This window comes from Aquarana catesbeiana, linkage group LG04 (assembly GCF_042186555.1).
Source record: "Aquarana catesbeiana isolate 2022-GZ linkage group LG04, ASM4218655v1, whole genome shotgun sequence".
Classification (NCBI taxonomy): domain Eukaryota; kingdom Metazoa; phylum Chordata; class Amphibia; order Anura; family Ranidae; genus Aquarana; species Aquarana catesbeiana.
The window spans coordinates 116,864,640-116,889,197 of NC_133327.1; the positions used below are offsets into that span (position 1 = coordinate 116,864,640).

At 42.7% G+C, this 24,558-nt stretch overlaps 1 protein-coding gene across 1 annotated transcript in view; it reads left to right on the forward strand.

Moving 5' to 3' along the window:
* The first annotated feature begins 9,256 nt into the window (after nt 1-9,256).
* The window catches only part of PCCB (propionyl-CoA carboxylase subunit beta), a 39,637-nt gene continuing 24,335 nt past the window's right edge, over nt 9,257-24,558 (forward strand). The window contains exons 1-5 of the mRNA XM_073625482.1: nt 9,257-9,490; nt 14,147-14,266; nt 21,748-21,816; nt 21,902-21,958; nt 23,932-24,045. Of these exons, the coding sequence (XP_073481583.1) occupies nt 9,320-9,490; nt 14,147-14,266; nt 21,748-21,816; nt 21,902-21,958; nt 23,932-24,045 (531 nt within the window). The 5' untranslated portion in view covers nt 9,257-9,319. The remainder of the gene's footprint in view (nt 9,491-14,146; nt 14,267-21,747; nt 21,817-21,901; nt 21,959-23,931; nt 24,046-24,558) is intronic.

Here is a 24,558-nt window from a genome sequence, read left to right on the forward strand (position 1 = left end):
TCCAGATTTTCTAACTACAGCCGCTGATCGACATTGTTTTTCAACCTTCCCATTCAACAGAAGTCAATCCAACAATAGACTTTTGTGGAACTGGGATGGCCACACATTTCGGCAGGTCTCTGCTAAACCAGCCGAATTTCGATCCCTCTATGGCAGAATTTAGACAGGAGCTGTGTTGGTGGTCGGATCACCTGGTGAAAAGTGAGGGAAAAAATAGCCTACAAAAAAAGAAAACGAATGCAGCCACTACATCTCAGGATTGAAAGGCTGTCATATATGATTTTTTTTTTTTATTTCTTGGGTTTAATACCGTTTACAACAAAACAAGTTATGTGTAGTAACCCTGTTCTATTCTTTTGTGCCCCAATCAAATTTACTGAATTATTGATAGCCTGTAACTAGTCTGAGCTGGTGATTACCTTTTTCTTGGCTCTGCAGATTTTTCCTGAAGTAGGTTAATTGCTTTTACCATCTGTCTAGAGCAGTGGTCTCCAAACTGTGGCCTGGGGGCCAGATGCGGCCCTTTACTTGTTTTTATAAGGCACTTGGGGCAATATTCCCCCCCATTGTCTGCAACAGTGGGGCATAGTTAATGCCACTGACAATGGGGTACTATTCTTGCCACCGATACCAATGATGGGGCACTTTACCCACCAATGATGGGACACTATTATTTCCAACTTACACCAATGATGGGACACTATTATTTCCAGTGACACCAATGATGGGGCACTAATCCTCCTACTGACACCAATAATGGGGCACTAGTCCTCCCACTGATGCCAATGATGGGGCACTATTCCTTCTATTGATACCAACAATGTGACACTATTCCTCCCACTGACACCAATGATGGGGCATTATTCCTCCCACTGACACCAATGATGGGGCACTATTCCTCCCACTGACACCAATGATGGGGCACTTACCCTCCCACTGACACCAATGATGGGTCACTTACCCTCCCACTGACACCAATGATGGGTCACTTACCCTCTGACACCAATGATGGGGCACTTACCCTCCCACTGACACCAATGATGGGGCACTTACCCTCCCACTGACACCAATGATGGGGCACTTACCCTCCCACTGACACCAATGATGGGGCACTTACCCTCCCACTGACACCAATGATGGGGCACTTACCCTCCCACTGACACCAATGATGGGGCACTTACCCTCTCACTGACACCAATGATGGGGCACTTACCCTCAAACTGACACCAATGATGAGGCACTTACCCTCAAACTGACACCAATGATGGGGCACTTACCCTCCCAATGACACCAATGATGGGGCACTTACCCTCCCACTGACACCAATGATGGGGCTCTATTCCTCCCATTGATACTAATGATGGGACACAATTCCTCCCACTGACACCAGTGATGGGGCACTATTCCTCCCACTGACACCAATGATAGGGCACTATTCCTCCCGTTGACACCAATGATGGGGCACTATTCCTCCCCCTAATACCAATGACAGGGCATTGTTTACTCCCGTTGACGCCAGGACATTTTCTTCTCCCACTGTTATGAGTCCGGCCCCCCCTAAAGTTTTAAGGACAGTAAACTGGCCCTTTGTTTAGAAAGTTTGGAAACTCCTGGTCTAGAGGATTCTCTTTCCTCCTGAGCTCTGCCTGGGCATGATGTGTATTTAAACCATTCCTTCATTTGGACCTTGCTTCAGCGCGAGGCATGTGCCAGTGGGCCGAGGACCTAAAGCAGAACTAAGTTAAAAAATAATAGGCAGGTTCTTTATTGCAGAAGAGAATTGCAATGTCTCTTCTGCAATAAAATAAACACACTGCAGTCTGCATGTCCGTAATGGATATTCACAGACAGATGTAAAAATCACGGATTTTACAGGCTGTCCGTGAACTTAGGCTAGGTTCACACTACTGTGGATGCAGGAATTGTGGCTGTTCCTGCACCTGCAGCCAAAACACTACTCTTACAGATGTGCGGGGCTGCCATTCATTGGTAATGGCAACACCACGCATCTAAAAACACACGTTTTCAGCTATGGGAACCAATGCAAATTGCATGGTGAAAAAGCATCATGTGATTTCCCGGCCGCTGTGGTTCAAAAATAGTGCAGAAACCTTTTTACTGCATGAAACGCAGGCACAGCAGCCCATTCCAATGAATGGGCTGCTGTGCCCGAGCAAATGTGGCCCAAGACCCTTCGTCTTCTTCAAATGTGGCCCAGGAAGGTCAGAAGGTTGGACACCCCTGCTCTAAGGGCTTATTTACACTTGTGTTGTCCTCTGAAGAGCGAACTGCAGTGGATCGTTTTTCAGAGTGCGTTTGACAGGTGTTATGTCACCTCCTCACTACCTATTTTAACCCCTAAAAACCCACACCAACAGGCTGCAACCGCATGTATTGCACACAGTTGAGGCTCAGCCACATTCATTTTAATGGGGGTGTATTCAGTGGGCAGTACTGCTTGCCTAACATGACAGAGGGGATCAATTGTCTTTATAGCTTAACCACTTGTCTACCAAGGCTGGATGATAAACGTCATGTTAGACAAGTGACTATATCAAGCTCACAGCTCTAGAGCCATCCAATCACTTTTACAGGGCTCTAAAAGGGCACTCCTGTAACTAATGCCCCCAGAAGTGATGTGTATTATGTCACTTCCCAGTTCACATTGTCATTCCTCAGCGAGAGGGGTCTGGCTGCAGACTGGAGCTCCATCCTATGCAGGAAACATGTGGCCTCCATTCAAAGTTTTAAAAAAAATCAAAATAGTGCTTATATTGTGCAGTATTTTTTAACAAAATTGAGTAAAACCAATAGACACAACTCAAGTCTTTTTTAAAATCAACTTTAATGTAACAAACAACCAATAGACACGACTTGAGTAAGTGGAGGACACATGTTTCCTGTCTAGAGTGGAGCTCCAGTAGCTCCCGTCTGCAGCCAGATACCGTTGCATACAAGCAGCGATCAGACAGCAGTGAAGGGTTTCATTTTGTGAAAAATGTAAGGGGGCGCTAAATGGACTTTTATTACTGTAATTCAAAACACTTAGAATTAAACTTTTTTTTCCAGTTTGCAGCTCTCAGCTCAGTGAGAGCTGCTGTGACAGGGAGATCAGAGCTTCTCAAGGCACAATGATTGCCGTTCTTTGCTCCGCAGCGATCATTGTGCTGTGAGATCCCAGTTTGGGGGTGTCTGTGTGCCTCAGACCCTGAGGCACACAGACACCCCAATTAACCCCCATACTGGTAAACAACCAGTTGTGTCTATTGTTTGTTACTGTAGCACTACCCTCGTACGAGTTGCTGAAGTCAGGTTCTCCACTGCTGCACAGCCAGTCACACCGCATTTCCTTCTTTCATCCGGACACAGAAATCAGCCTTTGGTCTGTTTTTGTAGTTTTATTAGGGGATGATAACTTGGATAGGGTAAGGGATTATGGGATGCCCAGTATGACAACAATGCAACACTTCCTACCTATTTACAGACTCCCCTTTTTCCTTCCACCTGCACAAACTTTGTTCCTCTTTGTACAGCTTCTGCTGATTCACTCCTGAGGGAATTGACAGGCTTTTGTGAGTTCAGTAACAGCCCATTACAGGCAGGAACTCTGTCTCTTGGCAAATCAACACTTAAGTCAACAGCATATCACATTTCCTTCTGCCTCTCAGTGGCCACTGATCCCAGAGCCACCGCTTGCAGAAAATGCTAACCCGCCTGGTTTCCACCAGCCACACCCGGCTGCTTCTCTCTTCCCAGTCTTCCTGACTGACACACACATGGAGACTCCCCAGGGCAAGGTTAGATGAAGACTTGGCACACTGCAGTCTTCAAGAGAGACCTGCTACAGCTGGCAGTCTCTCCTTTTGTCTGTCCCTGCATCATGCTGATCTACTCGCTGTCTCTCCTTGCTCTCTCCGCTACCTATCTGGCTTGAATTCCTCCAACTGCCTCCTGTGGTGGACCCAGCTACGCCAGTCTCCCAAGTTCCAGCCCAAGGTAAACCCCCCTGGTAAGGGGTCCCTAAAGGGCCACTGATAGCCTCCCTCAGCACTATTTTTCCATCTTCCACCCCAACTCCCTTGCTTGCATGGCTCATGTCTATTTTTGGCACCCTGTCAGACCCCCAACCTGGGAATTGGCCAAAAGGCCCTAAATATTCAAGGCAACCCCCCTACTAGCCTCCGCCCGCTACTTTCCAGATCGTTCTCCAACATTCTAGAAACGTGGCACCAGAGAGCTGCCAGGATGAGTCATCCAGCCCTGGCCTCTAATAATACTGACCCAGATTCAATGATTCAGGTTTATCCCAGAGTCAGACTATGTTTTGCCTGCACTACACTTCTAGTAGCACACACTAGAGCAGGGGTCGGCAACCCGCGCGCCGCACCCAGCCCACCACCACTAATTGTCCATCCTGTCAGTGCCCGTGATTAACTCACGGGCACCTGGCCCACCGACATGTTCGCCGCTGTCATCTTTACTGTACAGAAGCAAGCAGCTGGTATCACAGGGCTAGATGGGGGTGGGAACCGCTGAAGTTTTTACATTAAACAGCAGGTGATTGGTTGTCGGGCAATCCTAGAAACCAATCACTAGCCTGTTGATGTAAAAAGTTAACTTCAGCAGTTCCCACCCCCCATCCAGCCCTGTGATACCAGCCACTTGCCGCTTTGCTCTACACCTATGTAAGGTAGGAGTGTTCTACCTACACAGTGTGTGTTTTTGTGTGCAAAGGTGGGGTGCAGGGGGGGGCAGAGGACACTATGGGGACAGAGGATACTATGGGGGGCAAAGGACAGAGGACACTATGGGGACAGAGGTTACTATGCAGGCAGAGAACACCATGGGGACAGAGGACACTATGGGGACAGAGGTTACTATGCAGGCAGAGGACACTGTGGGGACAGAGGACACTATGGGGGGAAAAGGACAGAGGACACTACAGTGGAGGGGGGAGGGTGCAGGGACAGAGGATACTGCTTTGGGGAGCACATGAAACTCGCTATGGGGGGAGGAGGCAGAGGACACTATGGGAGTGATGTTAAGGGGACAGAGGACATTGCAATGGGGGGGGCCCAATTAGGGACCCCATAAACCCTGGGGACAGGGACCCCTTCTCCCCTGGGGACATGGACCCCTTCTCACTTGAGGACAGGGACCCCATCCATCACCCCTGGGGATGAAGTCCCCACCCATCTCCCCTAGGGACAGGAACCCCATCTCCAGACCATGCTGGCTGGCAGAGCTGGCATCAGCCACCCTTGGGTGCCAGGATGGGGGAGGGGGCAGTAAAATCTGAATCCCCACCCACATGCTCTATAGTGTGTACTGGCTTTGTATTAGTGGAGCACCTTAAAGTGAGGTAAACCTGTACTGTTATTATTTCTATGTTAGGATTATTATTATCTTCATTTATTAGCAGGTGAATGCGGCCCTCCATACGTTCACATACATTGAATCCGACCCCCTAAGTGGAAAAAGGTTGCTGACCCCTGCACTAGAGGGTGTTACATTACATTAAAGTTGATATAAAAAAAAAAATGGAATAGAGGTTGCATGTTTCCTGTCGAGAGTGGAACTCTGCTTGCATGCAACACGATCTGGCTGCAGATGGGAGCTACTGGAGCTCCACTCTAGACAGGAAACATGTGGCCTCCACTTACTCGAGTCATGTCTATTGGTTGTTTGTCACATTAAAGTTGATGAGAAAAAATACTTGAGTTGTGTCTTGGTTTTTCTCGATTTTAAATAAAATACTGCACAATATAAGCACTTTTGTGGGCTCCTGGTGGTTTCTTTCATATGCAGCTTATTGTTTCCCCGGATGATCCCCTCATTTAATAAACAAGTGGAGCTAGGAAGGAGTGTATTGAGGCTTACATTTATTTTACCTCTGGTGAGTACATATGTTGGTGGAGGCTCACATGCAGTGACCCTGTTTGTTATATCTGGTGAAGTGTATCGACTGTCATTTTGCTGTTTGCTTGCATGTCTTTGGTGAGTGCATAGAATTTAAACACTGGATAGAAGCTTGAACACTTGACGGATACCTATTTTATGTCGAGGACTTACACTAATAATATTGGGACTCACATGTACTTTTCAATTTCTAATATATTTATCTTGGCATTTTTTCTTTTTATAATCTTTAGTTTGTATTATACATAGCGCTGCACTTGTATTGTTTTGTGTGTCTATTGGTTGTTTGTTACATTAAAGTTGATTAAATTGATACCCTTGTCCTTAGCTAGTGCAGCTGAGGATCACTGGGAGTCCAAAAGATCCTCCAATAGATGTCTTCATACAGAGGAACTGTCAACTGCCCATGCTATCACATAGGGGACTTGTTAGCACCATTGTAATGGAAATAAAGTAAAAAAAAAAAAAAGAATTAAAATTGTTAAAAAAAATTGTATAAATTTAAAGAAAAGAAATTAAAGCACCGCTGTTGCCCCATATAAAAAGCATAGTGTAGGATGAGCAATGATATGTGCACCTCAGTTGCACCATGTGAGGTATTGTAAAGAACGTTGAAGTGACAGCAATAATTCTATAGTCATTGTTCATGGTTAACTCTAAACTAGTAACCTGTAAATGCTTTCAAAGCTTCACTTTTGGGTACCATAGTTTTTTTATGATTCCATGGGTGCGTGCAATTTCAAGACTTGATGTGCTTGGTATCTATTTACTCGACGCAATCCCATCTTTAATGTTTTACCGAAAAAAAAAAAAAAAGCTATAGCTTCCTCCGAGGACTCCTTCACACCAGATAAAACACATGCGGGCTGGTGTCTGTTGTGAAGTGGTGGTGCTTTGGGTTGTTACAATACAAAGCATTGTTTACCTTTCGTCATTTTTTAATTTTATTTGTCACTCTATTCAGTGCTGGGTCACACTGGAACACACACATTCCGTGCACTGTTTTTCCTACAGCCCATTTATGGAACGTAGATAAGTAATGCAAACATTCATTTTCAAAACGCACTGCATCAAACTGCATAGTACTGCGGCGCCATGCAGCCACGTGTTTGAGCTGCATGCAGATTGCAAAGGGCTGCTCTGTTGTGAGAAGTGTGCACGGAACACACCTTTCCTACACCAACCTTAGACTTGAAGCAGCCCCCAGGCTGCAATCACACCTGTGTGTTTCATAAATGCGCAACCAAACACAAAAAAAATCCTGCATTTTGCCACGGGTTTCAAAAAAATGTTGTAGGTCTCGCTTATGGTGTTGTTAATGGCTCCCAAGTGCGGGTAGCAGATGTACGTTTTGCCGTGTACCCTGAAAAACAGCCCGATGTTCCACAACCAAAAAGGTTCTGGAGTTACTTTGGGGCATTTGTCGCGTGCTGGGCAGCCCATTCAAGTGAATGGGCTTCCCCTAGGTGCAACCCATGTTAACAGGTGAGAAATGCGCCAACAAAATGTGAGCTGGAATGTGCATTCTCAATACACTCAGGTGTGAGTGAGGCCTTAGTGGTAGTAAACTGCTGCTGTTTTTTTTAAATCCTGCAAGGCAATGCTAGTATGCATTGCATACTAGCACATTATGAGAAACTTACCTAAAATGATTGTAAAGTCTCATTTTTTTCTATTAAAATAACATGTTACACTTACCTGCTCTGTGCAGGGGTTTTGCACAAAGCAGCCTGGATCCTCCTCTTCTCAGGTCCCCGGCTGGAGCTCCTGGCCCCTCCCTTCTGTCGAGTGCCCCGATAGCAACCCAAGCTGAGCCGCAGCTCCGCGTGTCCATTCAGACACACAGCCACACTTGGGCTCTGCGCCCTCTCTCTCCTCATTGGCTGAGTTTGATTGACAGCAGTGGCAGCCATAGCACCGCTGCTCTGTCTCAGCCAATCAGAAGGGAGAGTCCTGGATGACCAAGGCATTCGTGGACATCGCTGGATCGAGAGGAGGCTCAGTTAAGTATTAGGGGGCTTCTGCACACAGAAGGCTTTTTATCTTAAAGTATAGAATGCATTAGGCTAAAAAAAAAACTTCTGCCTTTACAACCACTTTAAATCAAAGCCCTCCAGCAACGTGCTGTCACCACTGAAGGTGTTCCATCTTCACCCAGCCTTCCTTCTGGGTAGGGATGGGCTCAGGCGTGTTCTGATCGTAGTCCCAACCCACCTGACCAATCCCTTCAGGAAGCCATCACTGCACACCACCAATCACGAGCAGCCTAGTCACGGCCTTTGTATGTGCAGCTGGGGGTCGGGAAATGCTTCATTGCCTATGATTGGTAGTGTGCAGTGACAGCTTCCTGGTGGGATTGCTCAGGTGGGTTGGGACTAGGATCTGAACACGCCCGAGCTCATCCCTACTTCCAGACTCTGGCTGTGTGAGTGGCCGGAGCTGTGATGACATCACTCCCACGCATGCGTGCGGGAGCGGCCGTTCATGGCAAAGGATTCTGCTGTTCCTTCAGAGTGCATGTGACAGTGATGTCCTTGCAGCTGCATCAAAAGTAAATATCTCCTAAACGGTGCACGTTTAGGTGATATTTTCTGTACCTACACCCCCACTTTAAGACCCCTTTCACACTGGGGCCGCCTGTGCGTTAGCGCTAAGGCCACTTTCACACTGAAGCGTTTTACAGGCGCTTTTGCGCTAAAAATAGTGCCTGTAAACTGCCTCTTCTGCAGCCCCAGTACTTTCACACTGGGCGGTGCCCTTGCAGGACAGGAAAAAAGTCCTGCAAGCAGCATCTTTGGGGCAGTGCCGGAGCGCTGTATTTAGTGTTCCTAAACCACCCCGCCACTGAAATCAATGGCCAGCGCTGCTGAAAAACCTTATTTCGGCCACTTGCGGGGGGTTAAAAGCGCCCCAAAGATGCTGATTGCAGGACTTTCCGCAAACGCACCACCCCAGTGCGCTAAAATGCCTGAAAACTGCTTCAGTGTGAAAGGGGTCTTAGTCTATGAAGAGCAGTAGGCTGTGACACAAGGAAGATGGCAAACAATTGTTTTCTAAGTTTGCCTGGAGCCTGTGTTAATCTATCCAGATCCATAGAGCCATAGTGATAGGGTTATCCAGCTTCCTTCCACATTCCACACTTTTCTGAAGGGTGACTTTACAGTACACCTCCAGCTTTCCCGGTCACCGATTGGCCCTCTGTTCAACAACACGTGTGAGTGGTTCTCTACCTGCCGCTGTGCTCAAGACAGCGCTGTGATTCGTCCACTTTTCCCCTGCCTCTTGCTTATTGGTGAATCCGTATCTGCTTTTCTATTGGACTAACAAGGTCCTTTGTTAGTTCTGGTTGGCAGCCGTGTTCTGCTGGTTTTCTGATTGGTCCGTGAAAGGAGGAGTTGTCATGGCTGCCATCCGCGGTGTGTCCCGGCTCCTGGCTGGGCTCCGGGTACAGCGGACACCGGGCCGTCTGTATTCCATCACTCACCTGTCTGTACCGGAGAGGATAGAGAGGAAGAGGAGCGAGGCGCTCCGGGGTGGCGGGAAGGCGAGGATTGAGGCCCAGCACAAGAGGGTGAGGAGGGACAGCAGAGGACATCACAGGGACAGACACATATCCATGTATTATAGCATGGAGTCCAACTCACTGCCTGCGGGGGAATCTCACAACAACAACCTATCATATATATATATATATATATATTTTATACAAAACTTTTATATGTCTGTATGTTAATATATATCAAATATACAAACCTTTTTCTGTTTCAAATAGAGCAGGAAAGGGTTAATACCCTGTTTTATTTATTTTTAATTTTATTTCATTTTTATTTTGACAAAAAAAGATAAAAAGAAAAACGGTTTCCATAAAACAACAACAAAAAATAACCCATACATAGCTGAGATAAAAGCAATAAACACAGACCTAGAGACATAACAATTAGACAAAGTCTGTCCAATAAGATAATCTGTATCAACAGGACAATCAAAAAAATAAAAAATAAAAAAAGTTACCCCATCTCCTGTGAGTTTAGAAAACGCCTTGTGTTTTTTTTTTTTTTTTTTTTATTTGCTGCTTGTGTCCCCTTAAAGAGACTTCCCTCCACTTCCTGTCCTGGAGACAACAGGAAGTGAGAGGTAATCCTTCCAGTGTCAGCGGATTTCCCCTGTTAGTTGGCACTGGAGCAAATGTCCCCATTGGAAAATTTTCCCCTTGCCTCCTGTTCTGGTGACAAGCCAAAGGACCCATTCACCCCAGTGTACTTTAACCACTTACCTACTAGGCACTTTTACCCCCTTTCTGCCCAGGACAATTTTCAGCACTGTCACATTTTGAATGACAACTACTCAGTCATGCAACACTGTACCCAAATAAAATTAGTATCATTTTGTTCACACAACTAGAGCTTTATTTTGGTGGTATTGAATCACCACTGGGTTTTTTTTATTTTTTGCTAAGTAAACATAAAAAAAGAGAGAAAATTTTGAAACCCACCACTACCACGTTTTTCCTAATTTATTTTATATTATTTTAGCAAATAAATAAATAATCTTTCTTCATGAATTTAGTCCAAAATGTATTCTGCTACATTTCTTTGGTGAAAATAACCCAAATCAGTGTATGGTATTATGGCCAGTTCACACCATAGAAATGCAGTCCAGATGCGTTCCAAATACTCTTCTGCATGCGCAGTTCTTTTTTCCCCCTCCTTTTTTCTTAACCTTAAGGCTCGATTCACACCTATGCATGTTGCTTTTGAGCGTTTTTGGAGTTTTTTTGTTTCATGCTTGCCACGTTTTTGAGCAGCGTTTTTGTGGCGTTTTGCGTTTTTTTTTTTTTTTTTTTTTACAGTTTTTTTTTTTTTTTTTTTACAGTCTTAAAAAAAATAAAAAATAAAAAAACGGCAAAAACGCACCAAAAACGCTGCACTTGCGTTTTTGATGCTTGTCCATTGAATTCTATTACATGCAAAACGCTGCATTTTGCATGCAAAAAAGTCCCTGACCCTTTCCAAAAATGCAGAGATACAAAAAGGCATTGATGTGAACATGTTCCATAGGAACCCATGTTAAAAAATTCCCATGCATTTCTGCAAAATGCATCAAAAAACGCGCTAGTGTGAATGGAGCCTTAAGGAGACCTTCGGTCATTTTTTCATCTTTCCATCTATTAAATCCTCTGTCCTTGTTTTAACTTTGGATAGTAATTTTTTTTTCTGCCAGTAAATCCCTTATACAGCCCACTTCTTGTTTCTTGTCTGGGGGGGGGGGGGGAAAGCCTCTCTCCCCCTCTCCCTCCCTCCAGGAAAGGAGGGGGATGAGTCATAAGAGGGCCAATGAGAGCTGCAGAGCTGGCGGTGTGTCTGTGTAAATTCAGGAAGTGAACAGACAGCAGCTTCAGCTGCCCGCAGTTAAAATGATTGCAGCCAGACTCAGTGGGGGGAGATTTCTGCACCATATTTGGCAAGTACAAAATATATAAAATAATATGCAAAGTGGTTGGAGGGAAGCTTCAGAATCGCAATGATGTTTTTATTACAAATCATGTGAGCAGACTGCAGTAACTCTTTAAATAAGGACATGTGTGTTCCAGTGCATTATTATTATTATTTTTATTTTTTTAATGCTGTTTACAGCGTTCCAGTGCAGGAAAAATGCAGCATGTTCTACTTTTTTTTTCTGGAACTGGAACGCTCAGGAACTGACTGCACTGGTATGAACTATGCCATTGAAAACCATATAACCTACTTTCCATGTGTTTTTGTTGCAGAAAAAAAAATGCACTGGACTGACTGCATTTGGTGTGAACTGGCCCTTAGTCTGTAGGCAAGTTATAGAGTCCACAAACTATGATAATATATATATATATATATTATATTATAAAATATTTCTCTAAAAATTGACCAATCCTGATGGCCTATCTCGTTCCTCGAGGCCCTAAAACGCCAGGACAGCACAAATGACCCCTGTTTGGAAAGTAGACAGTCCAAGGTATTCAGTAAGAGGCATAGTGAGTTTTTTGAAATTGTCATTTTTTTGGGGAAAATTAATAAATTAAATTTTTTTTTTTTTTTACATAATGCTACCAGTGCAGTACATCATATAACTGGTGTGATGGTGATCAGGGACACTGACTGGTGACAGTACAAAAAAAGTTTAGAATTTTTTTTCTTTTTTTTTTTTTTTTTTTTTTTTTTTTATTATAAAGAAAAAAATTAGGATTTTTTTTTTTTTTTTTTGGGGTCCCAGCGTGACCAGAGCAATATAATGTTACCATAGTAAAATTGTACTAAGTAGATGAGGTTCAGCGGTTGTATAATAAGTCCACGGGATATAATTCAAAAAGGTGGGGCCCAACACCACAGGATGGTTTGCAGAAGATGAGAAAGGAGGACACCCGATCACAAGGCCACTTACCCTCCTTAGTGGACCCTCATTATAAAGACCACATAAGCATTCGAAGGATTTTTGTTTGTTTGCTTATAGCAGTGAATTACATTGCTATAAGCAAGCATTTTACTGAATGAAACAGATTCATTCAGTTTGTTTTGTTGTGATTAGCTGTGATTGGTCAAAGCTAATCACATGGTACAGATAGGCTGTGATTGGCCCTGTCTGTACCATGTGATCAAATTGACCAATCACAGCTAGCAACACATTTGTACACAATGGATGGTATGAAAGGAAGCCACACATTATGTACACCTACTGTGAATGGTCACGGAGTTCACATGGTACCAGCAGCAAGCCCGTACTCTGATCAGTCATCAGCTGTGTTCCGTGGACGCAGCCAGTAACAGATCGCGCCGCTGTGCAACCCTGCGAGCTGCGCTTTCTGACAGGGCGTCATATGACTTCCAGTCAGGATCTTAAAGCCATTGCCAGGCCATCATTATAGGCCAGGTGGGAAGGTGTTAAAAAGTTTTTAGCAAGTATTTAATGCTTTGCATTTTACATATGTCTTGCATGTATTTTCATCCCTGGCCACCTGAGAAAAATTTATATCTCATAAAACGCACTTAAAAAAGAAAAAAAATTTTTGTTGCATTTCATTTTTTTTTTTTTTTTCAGACAGGGCACTGGAGGTGCAGCAAGCAGGACTTCTAAAAAATGCAACGCACTGATATGAACAATTTAGATTCAATGGGGAATATTGTTCATGCACTTTTGAGACACTGGGGAGCTGACAAGTGTGAACAGGCCAAACTTCTAGATTTCCTGTCACCTTTGTGTCCTGGTGGCAGCAATCACCTGGGACAAATAGAGAGGGCAAATCTCCCCACAATCAGGACAAACATTGTTGCCCGTCCTTTATTATGTGTGGACACTATAGGTTTTTGTTTTCTGGTTGAGGTCTTTCTGGTAAGAAAGTGCATTATGGCCACTAGGTGGTGCTGACAATATAGGAACTGTACAGGTTACAAAATTACAAAATATCAAGCAATTTTTGTGTAGATTGTCAGGATGTTTACCATATCTGCACAGTGAACATTTTATACATTGACCCCCTATAAAGTGGTATCAAAACCCAAACAAAAAATTTAATATATTGCAGCTTACCAGTCTTCATGTGCGGTGGCCTTATCAGTTTTCTGTTTTTTTTAGGTTTTTTTTCTCCTCTTTTTTCACCTGTTCATTGTAAGCACCCCTGACAGTTGTAAATGGTTTGTATCAACCCTCTAACTGCTACATCTGCAGGACAGCTTGTTCCGCTGAAAAACAAAAGACTTACTATCTGGATCACCAGGTGAAAATAAAGGAAAGAAAGCCTAAAAAAAACCCCGCAGCTATCACATCTAAGAACTGGTAAGCTGCAATATAATAAATGTTTGGGTTTAATACCACTTTATTTTTTGGATAGCGTAGGGAGTGGTTTGAACCCCTGTCATAATTTCTTATTTTTTGTCATCTGTACTCCTTTTTGGGAGATTTCACTTCAGTTTCCATTTCAGTATATCTGCATCGGGAGCCCTGAGGTGAATTTCCAAAATGTCCCTCGTCAGGGACGTTTCGGAGCATTCTAATTGGTCAGCGCCAACCAGTCGGCAGTCGCATAGCCTGTCCTGTCAGCTTTGGAGCAGACACGAGACTGGCGTGGATATACCGGGGTTAGAACCAGCGATTACAAATACAAACTACAGAGACATAATTTTAACCTATTCATGTATTTATTATATTGCTGTTTTTGTAATAAAAGTTGTGGTGACTTGTGTCCTGTCCTGTATTCCAGGGAAAGCTGACGGCCCGGGAGAGGATTGATCTGTTGCTGGATCCTGGCAGTTTTGCTGAGTATGACATGTTTGTGGAACACCGATGTGCAGATTTCGGAATGCAAGAGGACAAAAACAAGGTGCGTTTTCTCCTTTCTCTGCTATATGATATCAATTCCTATTGGTCAAAGTAATACATTTGTGTTTTGGCGCACTCAAGTGTTTGAGTGAGATTTGTATCATTATAGTCTGTGCCAATATAAGATGAAATCAGTGCCTTTGTTTATAATGGCACAGAGCTCCTCATGCATTTACCTGCACCATAAATATACAGTGGAAATGGGACTCAATCAGTGGAGCATTTTCTCAATCCAGATATATTTTTGTTTTTTAGTTCCTTTTATTGGTTTTAACCATTTGTAAAGTGTATACTGAATAGTGGTGGGTTTACAGAGATGGAAACAGTTAATTGGCTCTTATCCCGTGTATATCCATGACTTGTTTCTTAAGGGATTTTTTTGTGATCACATTTATTCCTATTACAAGGAATGTAAACATCCCTTGTAATAGAAATAAGGGATGACAGGCCCTCTTTATAGAGAGATGTGGGGGTCTATAGGACCCCCACATCTCTCCTCTACCTTTTGAAAGCAAAAGATCAAAAAAAAGAAATAGAACTTTTTGCTGTAAAAAAGAAAAAAAAATTGTTTACTTCCACCCTAGACCAAAAGTGACGTCGTTCCTGTCCTCCTAGATCATAGAAGTGATCAGAGATGATCTGGTCTCTGTTCACCTCTATGGTCATTCTCGCGAACCGCCAGATCGTTTCCCTGGCTTGCCCCTTCCGCTGCTTTGGAAAGTGATCCAGCAGCGAATTAGTCGTTCAGAATCGCTGGCTAAAAATAAAAAATAAGGGGGGTTATGGCTGATAGCTTCCCACTTCAAACCCGCTGTGTGTGTGTGTGTGTGTGTGTGTGTGTGTGTGTGTGTGTGTGTGTATGTGTATGTATGTATATATATATATATATATATATATATATAAATACCTTGGTTTGAGAGCGTTTTGCAAGGCAAGCAAAATGTTTTAATACATTTTGCCTTGATATAAGAGTAGTGTCATGTCACAGCTGAGTATAAAAAAGAAGAGATGAGCCTCTAAGTGTAGCAATATGGTTACATTTAATGAAGGTACAACATTTAGCAACTTATTGCTACACTTAGAGGTGCCTCTCTTCTCTTTTATACCCTGTAAAAAAATGCTTTGATATACAAGTACTTTGGATTACAAGCATGTTTCTGGAACGAATTATGCTCGCAAATCAAGGTTTTACTGTGTGATATATACACACACAGTATCTCACAAAAGTGAGTACACCCCACAAATTTTTGTAAATATTTTATTATATCTTTTCATGTGACAACACTGAAGAAATTACACTTTGCTACAATGTAAAGTAGTGAGTGTACAGCTTGTATAACAGTGTAAATTTGCTTTCCCAATTAACCATTTTCCCTCCCCGGTGTCATGCGAATCGTTAATGTTACAAGGTCTCAGGTGTGGATGGGGAGCAGGTGTGTTAAATGTGGTGTTCTCGCTCTCACTCTGTCATACTGGTCACTGGAAGTTCAACATGGCACCTCATGGCAAAGAACTCTTTAAGGATCTGAAAAAAAGAATTTTTGCTCTACATAAAGATTGCCTAGGCTATAAGATTGGCAAGGCCCTAAAACTGAGCTGCAGCATTGTGGCCAAGACCATACAGCAGTTTAACAGGACAGGTTCCACTCAGAACAGGCCTCACCATGGTTGACCAAAGAAGTTGAGGGCACGTGCTCAGCATCATATTCAGAGGTTGTCTTTGTGAAATAGATGTATGAGAGAGCCAGCATTGCTGCAGAGGTTGAAGGGGTGGGGGGGTCAGCCTGTCAGTACTCAGACCATACGCCACACACTGCATCAAATTGGTCTAAATGGGTGTCATCCCAGAAGGAAGCCTCTTCTAAAAGATGATGCACAAGAAAGCCTGCAGTTTGCTGAAGACAAGCAGACTAAGGACATGGATTACTGGAACCATGTCCTGTGGTCTGATGAGACCAAGATAAACTTATTTGGTTCAGATGGTGTCAAGCGTGTGTAGCGGCAACCAGGTGAGGAGTACAAAGACAAGCATGGTGGTGGGAGCGTCATGGTCTGGGGCTGCATGAGTGCTGCCAGCACTGGGGAGCTACAGTTCATTGAGGGAACCATGAATGCCAACATGTACTGTGACATACTGAAGCAGAGCATGATCCCCTCCCTTCGTAGACTGGGCCGCAGGGTCGTATTCCAACATAACGACCCCAAACACATCTCCAAGACGACAAGTGCCTTGCTAAAGAAGGTGAGGGTAAAGGTGATAGACTGGCCAAGCATGTCTCCAGACCTAAACCCTGTTGAGTATCTGTGGGCATCCTCAAACAGAAGTTGGAGGAGCGCAAGGTCTCTAACATCCTCCAGCTCTGTGATGCCGCCATGGAGGAGTGGAAGAGGACTCCAGTGGCAACCTGTGAAGCTCTGGTGAACTCCATGCCCAAGAGGGTTAAGGCAGTGCTGGAAAATGTAGTATTGTTTCTAACCACTAGATGGGGGAGCTCACAATGGAATCTGCACAATAATAGTAAAGCCGTGTCAGTGGATTGCCTACTGTCTTTTCTATGCATGTCTCAGTAAATTCTCACAAGAGATGCAGCACTTTAGCAAACCTTATTGGGTTGGCAATTATACTATTATAATAATTTTGAGAGTGAGATCCTATATTATCACTCTCTTATTCATGATTGGGGATTATAAGGTAGCCATTGCTAAGTATAAATGCTTTCTTCTCATTTTGCAATGTCACACCTTTTTTTTTATTATAAAACTCATGGCACATAACTTTATGGCACTTGTGTGAACTCTACACGTACTTGGTATTCCATAAATCCTAGATGATTACACAAACAAACCCTTTTTTTCCACTTGTGTACAGGGGCCACTTTACCAGGTAAAGCGAGCCCACGCATTCTCGTTAAATAGCAATGCAATGTATTCAATTCAATCAATGAATTGAATTCATACAAAAACCTTGTAATGCTATTCAGTTACGTTGCAACCGTGCTACATGCAAGAAAGTTTCTCAGTTTAGCTTAGGTAAAGCATAGGCTGCCGTTACCCACAGAAAATGCTAGCTTTCTGGCTGTCTCCAGCTTCAATACTTTTTAAATCGCTGACCTGCAGCAAGCTAAGTTGGAACGTTTGATTTGCTTACTTTTTTTTTTTTTTTTTAAATCTGTGATTTGAGAAGCATTGAAACATAATAACCAAGTTACCAGCATCTTCATAGGGAAGTCTTAATAATAAAGTATTTCAGTTGATAGCACCACATCTCAGAGAATAATAGAACAAAAAACACCTGAACAATGGGATTTTAAAGGTGCTGAATCCTCCTTAAGGAATAACATCTGAAAAAGTGATATAAAAATATTTTTTTATTTTGATGTATTAAAAATAGCGTCTATGACAAAGTAGACATAACGTGCAAAAAATTAAGAACAGCAATCTCTATATTCACAGCAAACATCCCCTGCACCAAGATATTCCTCTATGATCATACACGTATACAGTCATGGATCCCCATGGCATACACCATAACATATATTAGAGGAAAAGCGCTCTAAGAGCTACTTGCACAGTGGGTGCAGTGGAAGGGTCTTCTGATGTCTTTGGTGTGCAGCTTCCTCTCTCCATCTTTGCTTGACATGCTGTCAATGAGATTCAGATGTTGAAGGCGGGTTGGATTCTTGTTGGTGGCTGTGTAACCCTTATTCCAGTATATTTTAGGAATACCATCTCCTATATTTTATAAAAGTAAGCTAAAGGGGTTCCATATAATTAGATTACTGACAATAGAAAATGGGATGAACTAGGACATAACACATATGCCTGGGTGATAAACCATAGCCCTAAGGGCTTGAGAGGTATGGACTCCAGAGAGAGAGATATCGTTTTGCCCCTGTACAAATCATTAGTAAGATCTATTCTGGAATATGCAATTCAGTTTTGGGCACCAGTTCTGAAAAAGGATATCGGGGAACTGGAGAAAGTACAAAGAAGGGCAACCAAACTGATAAGAGGCATGGAAGAGCTCAGCTATGAGAAAAGATTAGAGGAACTGAATTTATTCTCTCCTTGAGAAGAGGAGATCAAGGGGGGATACGATCAACATGTATAAATATATAAGGGGTCCATATATTGAGCTTAGGTTTGAGTTATTCACTTTACTGTCAACACAGAGGGCAAGGGGGCACTCTTTACGCATAGAAGGAAAAGAGATTTAATCTCCAAATACGGAAAGGTTTCTTCACAGTAAGAGCTGTGAAATAGACTACCTCCAGAGGTGGTTCTGGCCAGCTCAGTAGATTGCTTTAAGAAAGGCCTGGATTCTTTCCTAAATGCACACAGTATAACTGAGTACTAACATTTATAGGTAAAGGTAATCCAGGGAAAATCTGATTGCCTCTTGGGGATCAGGAAGAATTTTTTTTCCCTGCTGTAGCAAATTAGATCATGCTTTGCTGGGGTTTTTTGCCTTCCTCTGGATCAACTGTGGGTATAGGATTGGTTATATGGGATTGTTTGATATTATTATTTATTTGTATTGTTGAACTAGATGGACTTGTGTCTTTTTTCAACCTGACTAACTATGTAATTAAGGAATTGTCTGTACTCTTAAATGTCTCTCAAGGGTTAATTTCCCATTTTTAACAGTGGCGTGCATTTAAGGAAAAATATATCTATTCAAAGAATTTCCAGAAAAATTAGGATGGTTTTACGCGAATTTTCATTTTAGCATTATTATTATTATTATTATTATTATTATTGTTATTTTTTTTTTTTTTTTTTTTTTCCCCCACAACTTTTGTCTTGTAAGCACCCTGAAAGTTAAGCCACATACTGCTGATATCCTTAAATCGCTTCATAAAAAAATAGTTGGCACTGATCTATAATCTGTTAGGACAAAGGATTTGCATGTTCCGTGATTAAAAAGAGGGCTGGGATTAAAGAGAGGGAAATTAAGGACAAGCAAACCATTTTACTATTTGTATCCTGACATGTTTTGTTTTACTTTTAGGCTGCTTGCACAATGCAGTGCTTCTAAAATGTACTATGCATTAAAAAAAAGAATGGATAGTGCATTTTAAATGCATTGCATTACGGTGAATAGCTGGTTGTTAAAGACGCTGTTGGGTACCAGCTCCTTAACCAGTTGTTCAGGATGCTGTCGGGGGTTGTTAAGGAGTCGGAACCCGCCGGCGTCCTTACAAACTAGTGATAATGCCTCCCCCCTCTGGCCAGCATGCTCCAGCTCCTCTTGTGTAGGAGCAATGCTACCACCGGAGCGAGGAGGAGGCAGAGAGACAGCAGGACAGCCAGGAGCACTAGATGTGAGGAGAGGGTGGCATCCGAACAGGAGGAGCTGGAGGGCTAATAAAGATTCCAGAACTCCCGCCCCCCCCCCCCCGACAGGAAGTCGGGTATTCCAGCTATTCACTGATTTTTGATTTTTTTTTTTTTTTAAGGAAGTTGGCATGTGCCAGCTTCTTAACATTTAGCTATTCACTGGTTAAGAACGCTGGCGAGTGTCCACCCCCTTAACAACCAGAATAGTGACCCCCAAAAACACTTCTAAAAACAAACCCTGGGTGCACTTTTCATTAATATTTGGTATGTTTCCTTCTGACTGCAATGGAAGGTTCATCTTTGGTGCACTTTTTAAAAGTGCACCAAAGATGCAGCATGTAAAACTTTGCAAACCTCAGCGCAAACACGGAGCAGCAATATGTCAAAAGTCTCATTGGATTTCAAGGGAAATCATGTTGATGCACCTTTGTCCTGCTTGAAAGGTGCATTTTAGTGTTGTAAAAGTACACAGAGGGAAAGGGGTCTTAGATCTATCCATGGAAACGTTCTTACAAATTTCTGTTGGTTACGCACATAAACTTCATATGTGTGTCCAGTATTTATATATCTGTTTAGTCATCTCTACAATTCCATGAGACAGCTTTCTGGGCAAGTGTTTTCTGTTTCAGTATGTTAAGTTTTCCAAGAAATACACAAAATCAAACAAACTGTGACATCAAAGACATAGTAAGAGGCCCACAACGCAGGTGGAATATATCAAAACACAAGTGACAAATGACAAAAAATTAATAGATCAAGGTAGGACGCCAAGACATCATTCACATTTACCAAGGATCAAAAGTAGAACTAGGTTTGTTTGTTGTTGTCTTTCGGACATGCTACAGCTGTATGATATTAATGCTGGAAGCAGCCCAATGGCCGGCTGGCACTGACTCCTACATGGGTCTAGTCCCAATGCTGTGGCAGGTTTACTGTTGTCATTTGTTTGTATGTCTTATACTCAATAAAAAGATTTAAAAAAAAAAAAGGATCAAAAGTAGAATATCATCTCAACGTAGCAAAAAGTCACTCTGTCAGAGCATATAACAGCTGTATGTTGGGGACAATTTATTAGTATCTCAACTTTTCCACAACCCGCTGGCTAGCTGACATAGGTCATGGGTACACAAGATGCCCTATATAATAGCACTATCAGAGTAGCTATGTAGAATCAAAGAAGAGAAAGGAGGAAACAGGAAAAAGGAACAGAAGGTTTGTCTGAAGGCCCACTCCTCCTGCTCGCTCACTTCAACCAGCCAGAAGTTGGAGATATTTAATCCAAGGGTCCCCAACACGGTCAAATCTCGAAGACTGATCTTTCAGAATGCTGCCCAGCTTTTTATTAAGCATGATCCACATCCACTTCTGTTTCATAACAGCTAGGTCTACTACTGGTCCCTTCCAGGCAGTCGCTATGGTGATTTTTGCCCCAAGAAACATAAAATATTTTCGTGTCTGAGCATGTTTGGAAACTTTAGCGATAGGCGCATTAAGAAGAGCCACTCTGGGGTTTTTCACTATATTTACCATTGGCACAGTATAAATCAGGGCATGGACTCTTATCCAAAACCAATGAACTTTAGTACAGGTCCACCAAGTATTGAACATCGTACCGGGTTGACCACACCTCCAAAAAACACGAGGAGGAGGTCTCCTGATACTGGAAAGCCTTTTTTATAGAATTTTCTTGACTCATTCCATTTTTCCTTTTTTAATTGTTCAGCTTGGGACTGGCATGCCGAATGGGCTATACACACATACTGCGTATAGAGCCAGTTTAGAAGCTAAATAACCTATCGGGCTGTCTTTGGGATGTTGGAGGAAACTGGTGTACCCTGAAGGAACCCATACAAACTCACAAACAAAAAAAATGCAAACTCTGGCAAATATTCAAACCAAGGACCCAAGTGCCGCAAGGCACAAGTGCTTTCACACTAGGCCACTGTCAAAATAATAAAAAAACACTCAAACTTTAGCTTTTTAATTTTTTTATTTTGTATTTGTCAAAAAATGAAACGGCATACAGTACATTGATGTCTCCTTTGACATTTTGGGCTAATCCACTGACATTTCATCCTCTACCTATATGGTTGGTGGAGATTTATATTGCTTTCTCTATTAATTTTGTATTTCTTCTTGTAGTATCCGGGAGACAGTGTTGTCACAGGACAAGGCCGCATTAATGGAAGGCTGGTGTATGTTTTCAGCCAGGTAAATTCTATAATATGTGGTGTGTGAGTTGTATATCCTAAACATGGAACCTGTTATGTGAGTAGAATCTGTTATATTTTTACAGGACTTTACTGTGTTTGGAGGCAGTTTGTCTGGAGCTCACGCACAGAAAGTCTGCAAGGTAAGTAAATTGTCCACAGTGTTAGGTCTTGTGTCTTATCTCTTGGACTTGGTCTGAAATATAATGCTCCAACTTTGCTACTTTTCTCTGCCCCCAGCTGGCCCAGTATGCAATCTGGTAAGGTATAGCTGTAATATGATGGGGGAGCCAACACAGTCTGCAAAGCTTCTTGCAGCTTATAATTGATCCAGTCATGAAGGGGGACACACAGCTTTAAATTAGACCAACACAGCACACTTGGAAGTCACACCCTCTAAAGGGTCATTGGCAGGACATTGGCCATCCAGGAAAGTGAGAACTCCTTGCACTTCATATTTGAAAGTGCAGTTGACAGATAAAGGAGATGTCAATTCGGCAGGACGTAGGGGGTTAGATTGTCAAATTCTAGGGATGCTGAGCAGCACTATTTATACAAACTTTTCAGTGCAGTTTCCATGGAGATTGCAGAGGAGGACTGGTTAGTAGCGGTTAGTGGTGGTGGTGGTGGAAGGGGGTGGAGGGTTCCAAAGCATTATTACATTTGAGAAAATAGAAACTGTTGCAGGTTCTAAGTCTAATTAACAAAGCAATTGCTGTAGTTTTTGTTATGGAAAATTGCTAAAGATGCCCCGGGAACCAGGCAGACGGCTCACATGCCGCTCTCTACCTGTGCAGTGTACATACTACATGAACAAAGCCTGCATATATGTAGGGAAAATACATATTTGCTCAGCCTAGGAAGAATCAAAATGGCCTGATCCACAGGTGAAAAGTTTCCATGACGCACTCTGATTCCAGGCACCCATTTAATATAAATGACATTTATGTGAAGTGGCCATTACTGAACATTATTTTTCTTTTAGAGATACTTCTTCAAACAGGACAATCGCTTAGAAGTGATCTTTAGTAATTTATTTTGTCATAGGAGAAATCCTTCCATGTTTAAAACTTTTATACAGTATGAGTGAGAGCAGGGGCTTGTGCTGGAACAGCACTTAGCAGTTACTTAAAGGGTGGACAGATGAGGTCTCTCTGTGAAGGATTTTATATTTCTTATGAGACATGAGTTTTTGCAATGGCCCTGGTATTTAAACATGAGTGCAAATTGAGCAATTTTTATATTAAAGCCCAGGCCCTCTTCAAACTGAGCTTTTAGATTTGGGTTGCAGCAGATGGGCTAAATAGAGATGTAACATCTGTCGTTTGTACTTTTTTATCTTTCTGCTGAGCTCACTTCAGGGGTTTTATCACCCTCACTGAATTTAAAGCAGAACTCTGGGCACAAAATCTCTTATTTCAATATATTCCTCAACAGGTAGGGATTTTAATTCACTCTGTACGCAAAATTTCTTTGCAAACCCAGATAAACCTAGTAATAGTAGACCGCAACACAAAACCGGTGAAGAGAGCAGAGTTGTGGGAGGGACCCAGCAGGAGGTCCATAACGGGTGGGGCGAGTACAAGATCAGTCACCCTGCACAAGAATAGAGGGCAGCAGTGACTGTTCTTTCTTACAGGAAGCTTTCGCTTAGCTTTTATCTTTAGCTTTAACATGTACTAATTTTATTTTGTATACTGCAAAAGGATTGTGAAGACTTATTTTGACTTTGTAATGGCTGCTACGAATAGTGGAGTCAGGAACTCTGTAGAGCGGGGATATGGAATTAGCGGACCTCCAGCTGTTGCAAAACTACAAGTCCCATCATGCCTCTGCCACTGGGTGTCATGCTTGTGGCTGTCAGAGTATTGCTATGTCTTATGGGACTTGTAGTTCTGCAACAGCTGGAGGTTCGCTAATTGCATATCCCTGCCGTAGAGTATGCCTTTCATTATAGTCCAATAGGGTTAAAAGCAGTATGATTCAACCTAGCATTGTACCCTAGAAATGTTAGAATGAACTTGGGTTTTGGGTAGTGTTGGCTAGAAATTCAGTTGTCATCTTACACTTAATGGAAAATATAAGAACTGCTTGCACCCTTTCATGCTTCTCCTAGATCATGGACCAAGCTGTTCTGGTGGGAGCCCCGGTGATTGGACTTAATGACTCTGGAGGAGCTCGTATCCAGGAGGGTGTGGAGTCCTTGGCAGGCTATGCAGACATTTTTCTGGTATTGTGGTTGTGCTAACAGTTTAGTTTGACCGTCAGATTTACAACTTTTTTTGTTTTAAAAAAATGTACATAATTGGCTAATTTTAGTTAGAAGTAGAACTTAAGCTTTGCCTTTATTTTGGATAAAGTATGGGAGGGTTTTAGCTCTTGTGTCCCATTGGAGAGATTGCCCTTTGCTTCTTGTCAATAGCCAAAACAGGAAGTGAGAGGAAATCCACCAGAACGAGTGTTCCCACTGCAAACTTTGCCCTCTATTTCTGTTCTGGTGAAAACGCAAAATGTATGATATTCTTTTACTTTCACATTTGGTAATGAAGGTTAACAGGACAAATAGAGAGGGTGACTCTCGCTAATGGAGACAGTCAGGCATCAAAACCTAACAGGTATTCTAATCCCTCTGCATGTTATCCAAAAAAAAAAATGGTCTTTCGTTAAACTATAAAAGGCCCTGTATTTTTACTGTATTCTGAGTGTTGCCTTTGCTGACTTAAAGGATAAGTTCACCGTTTGG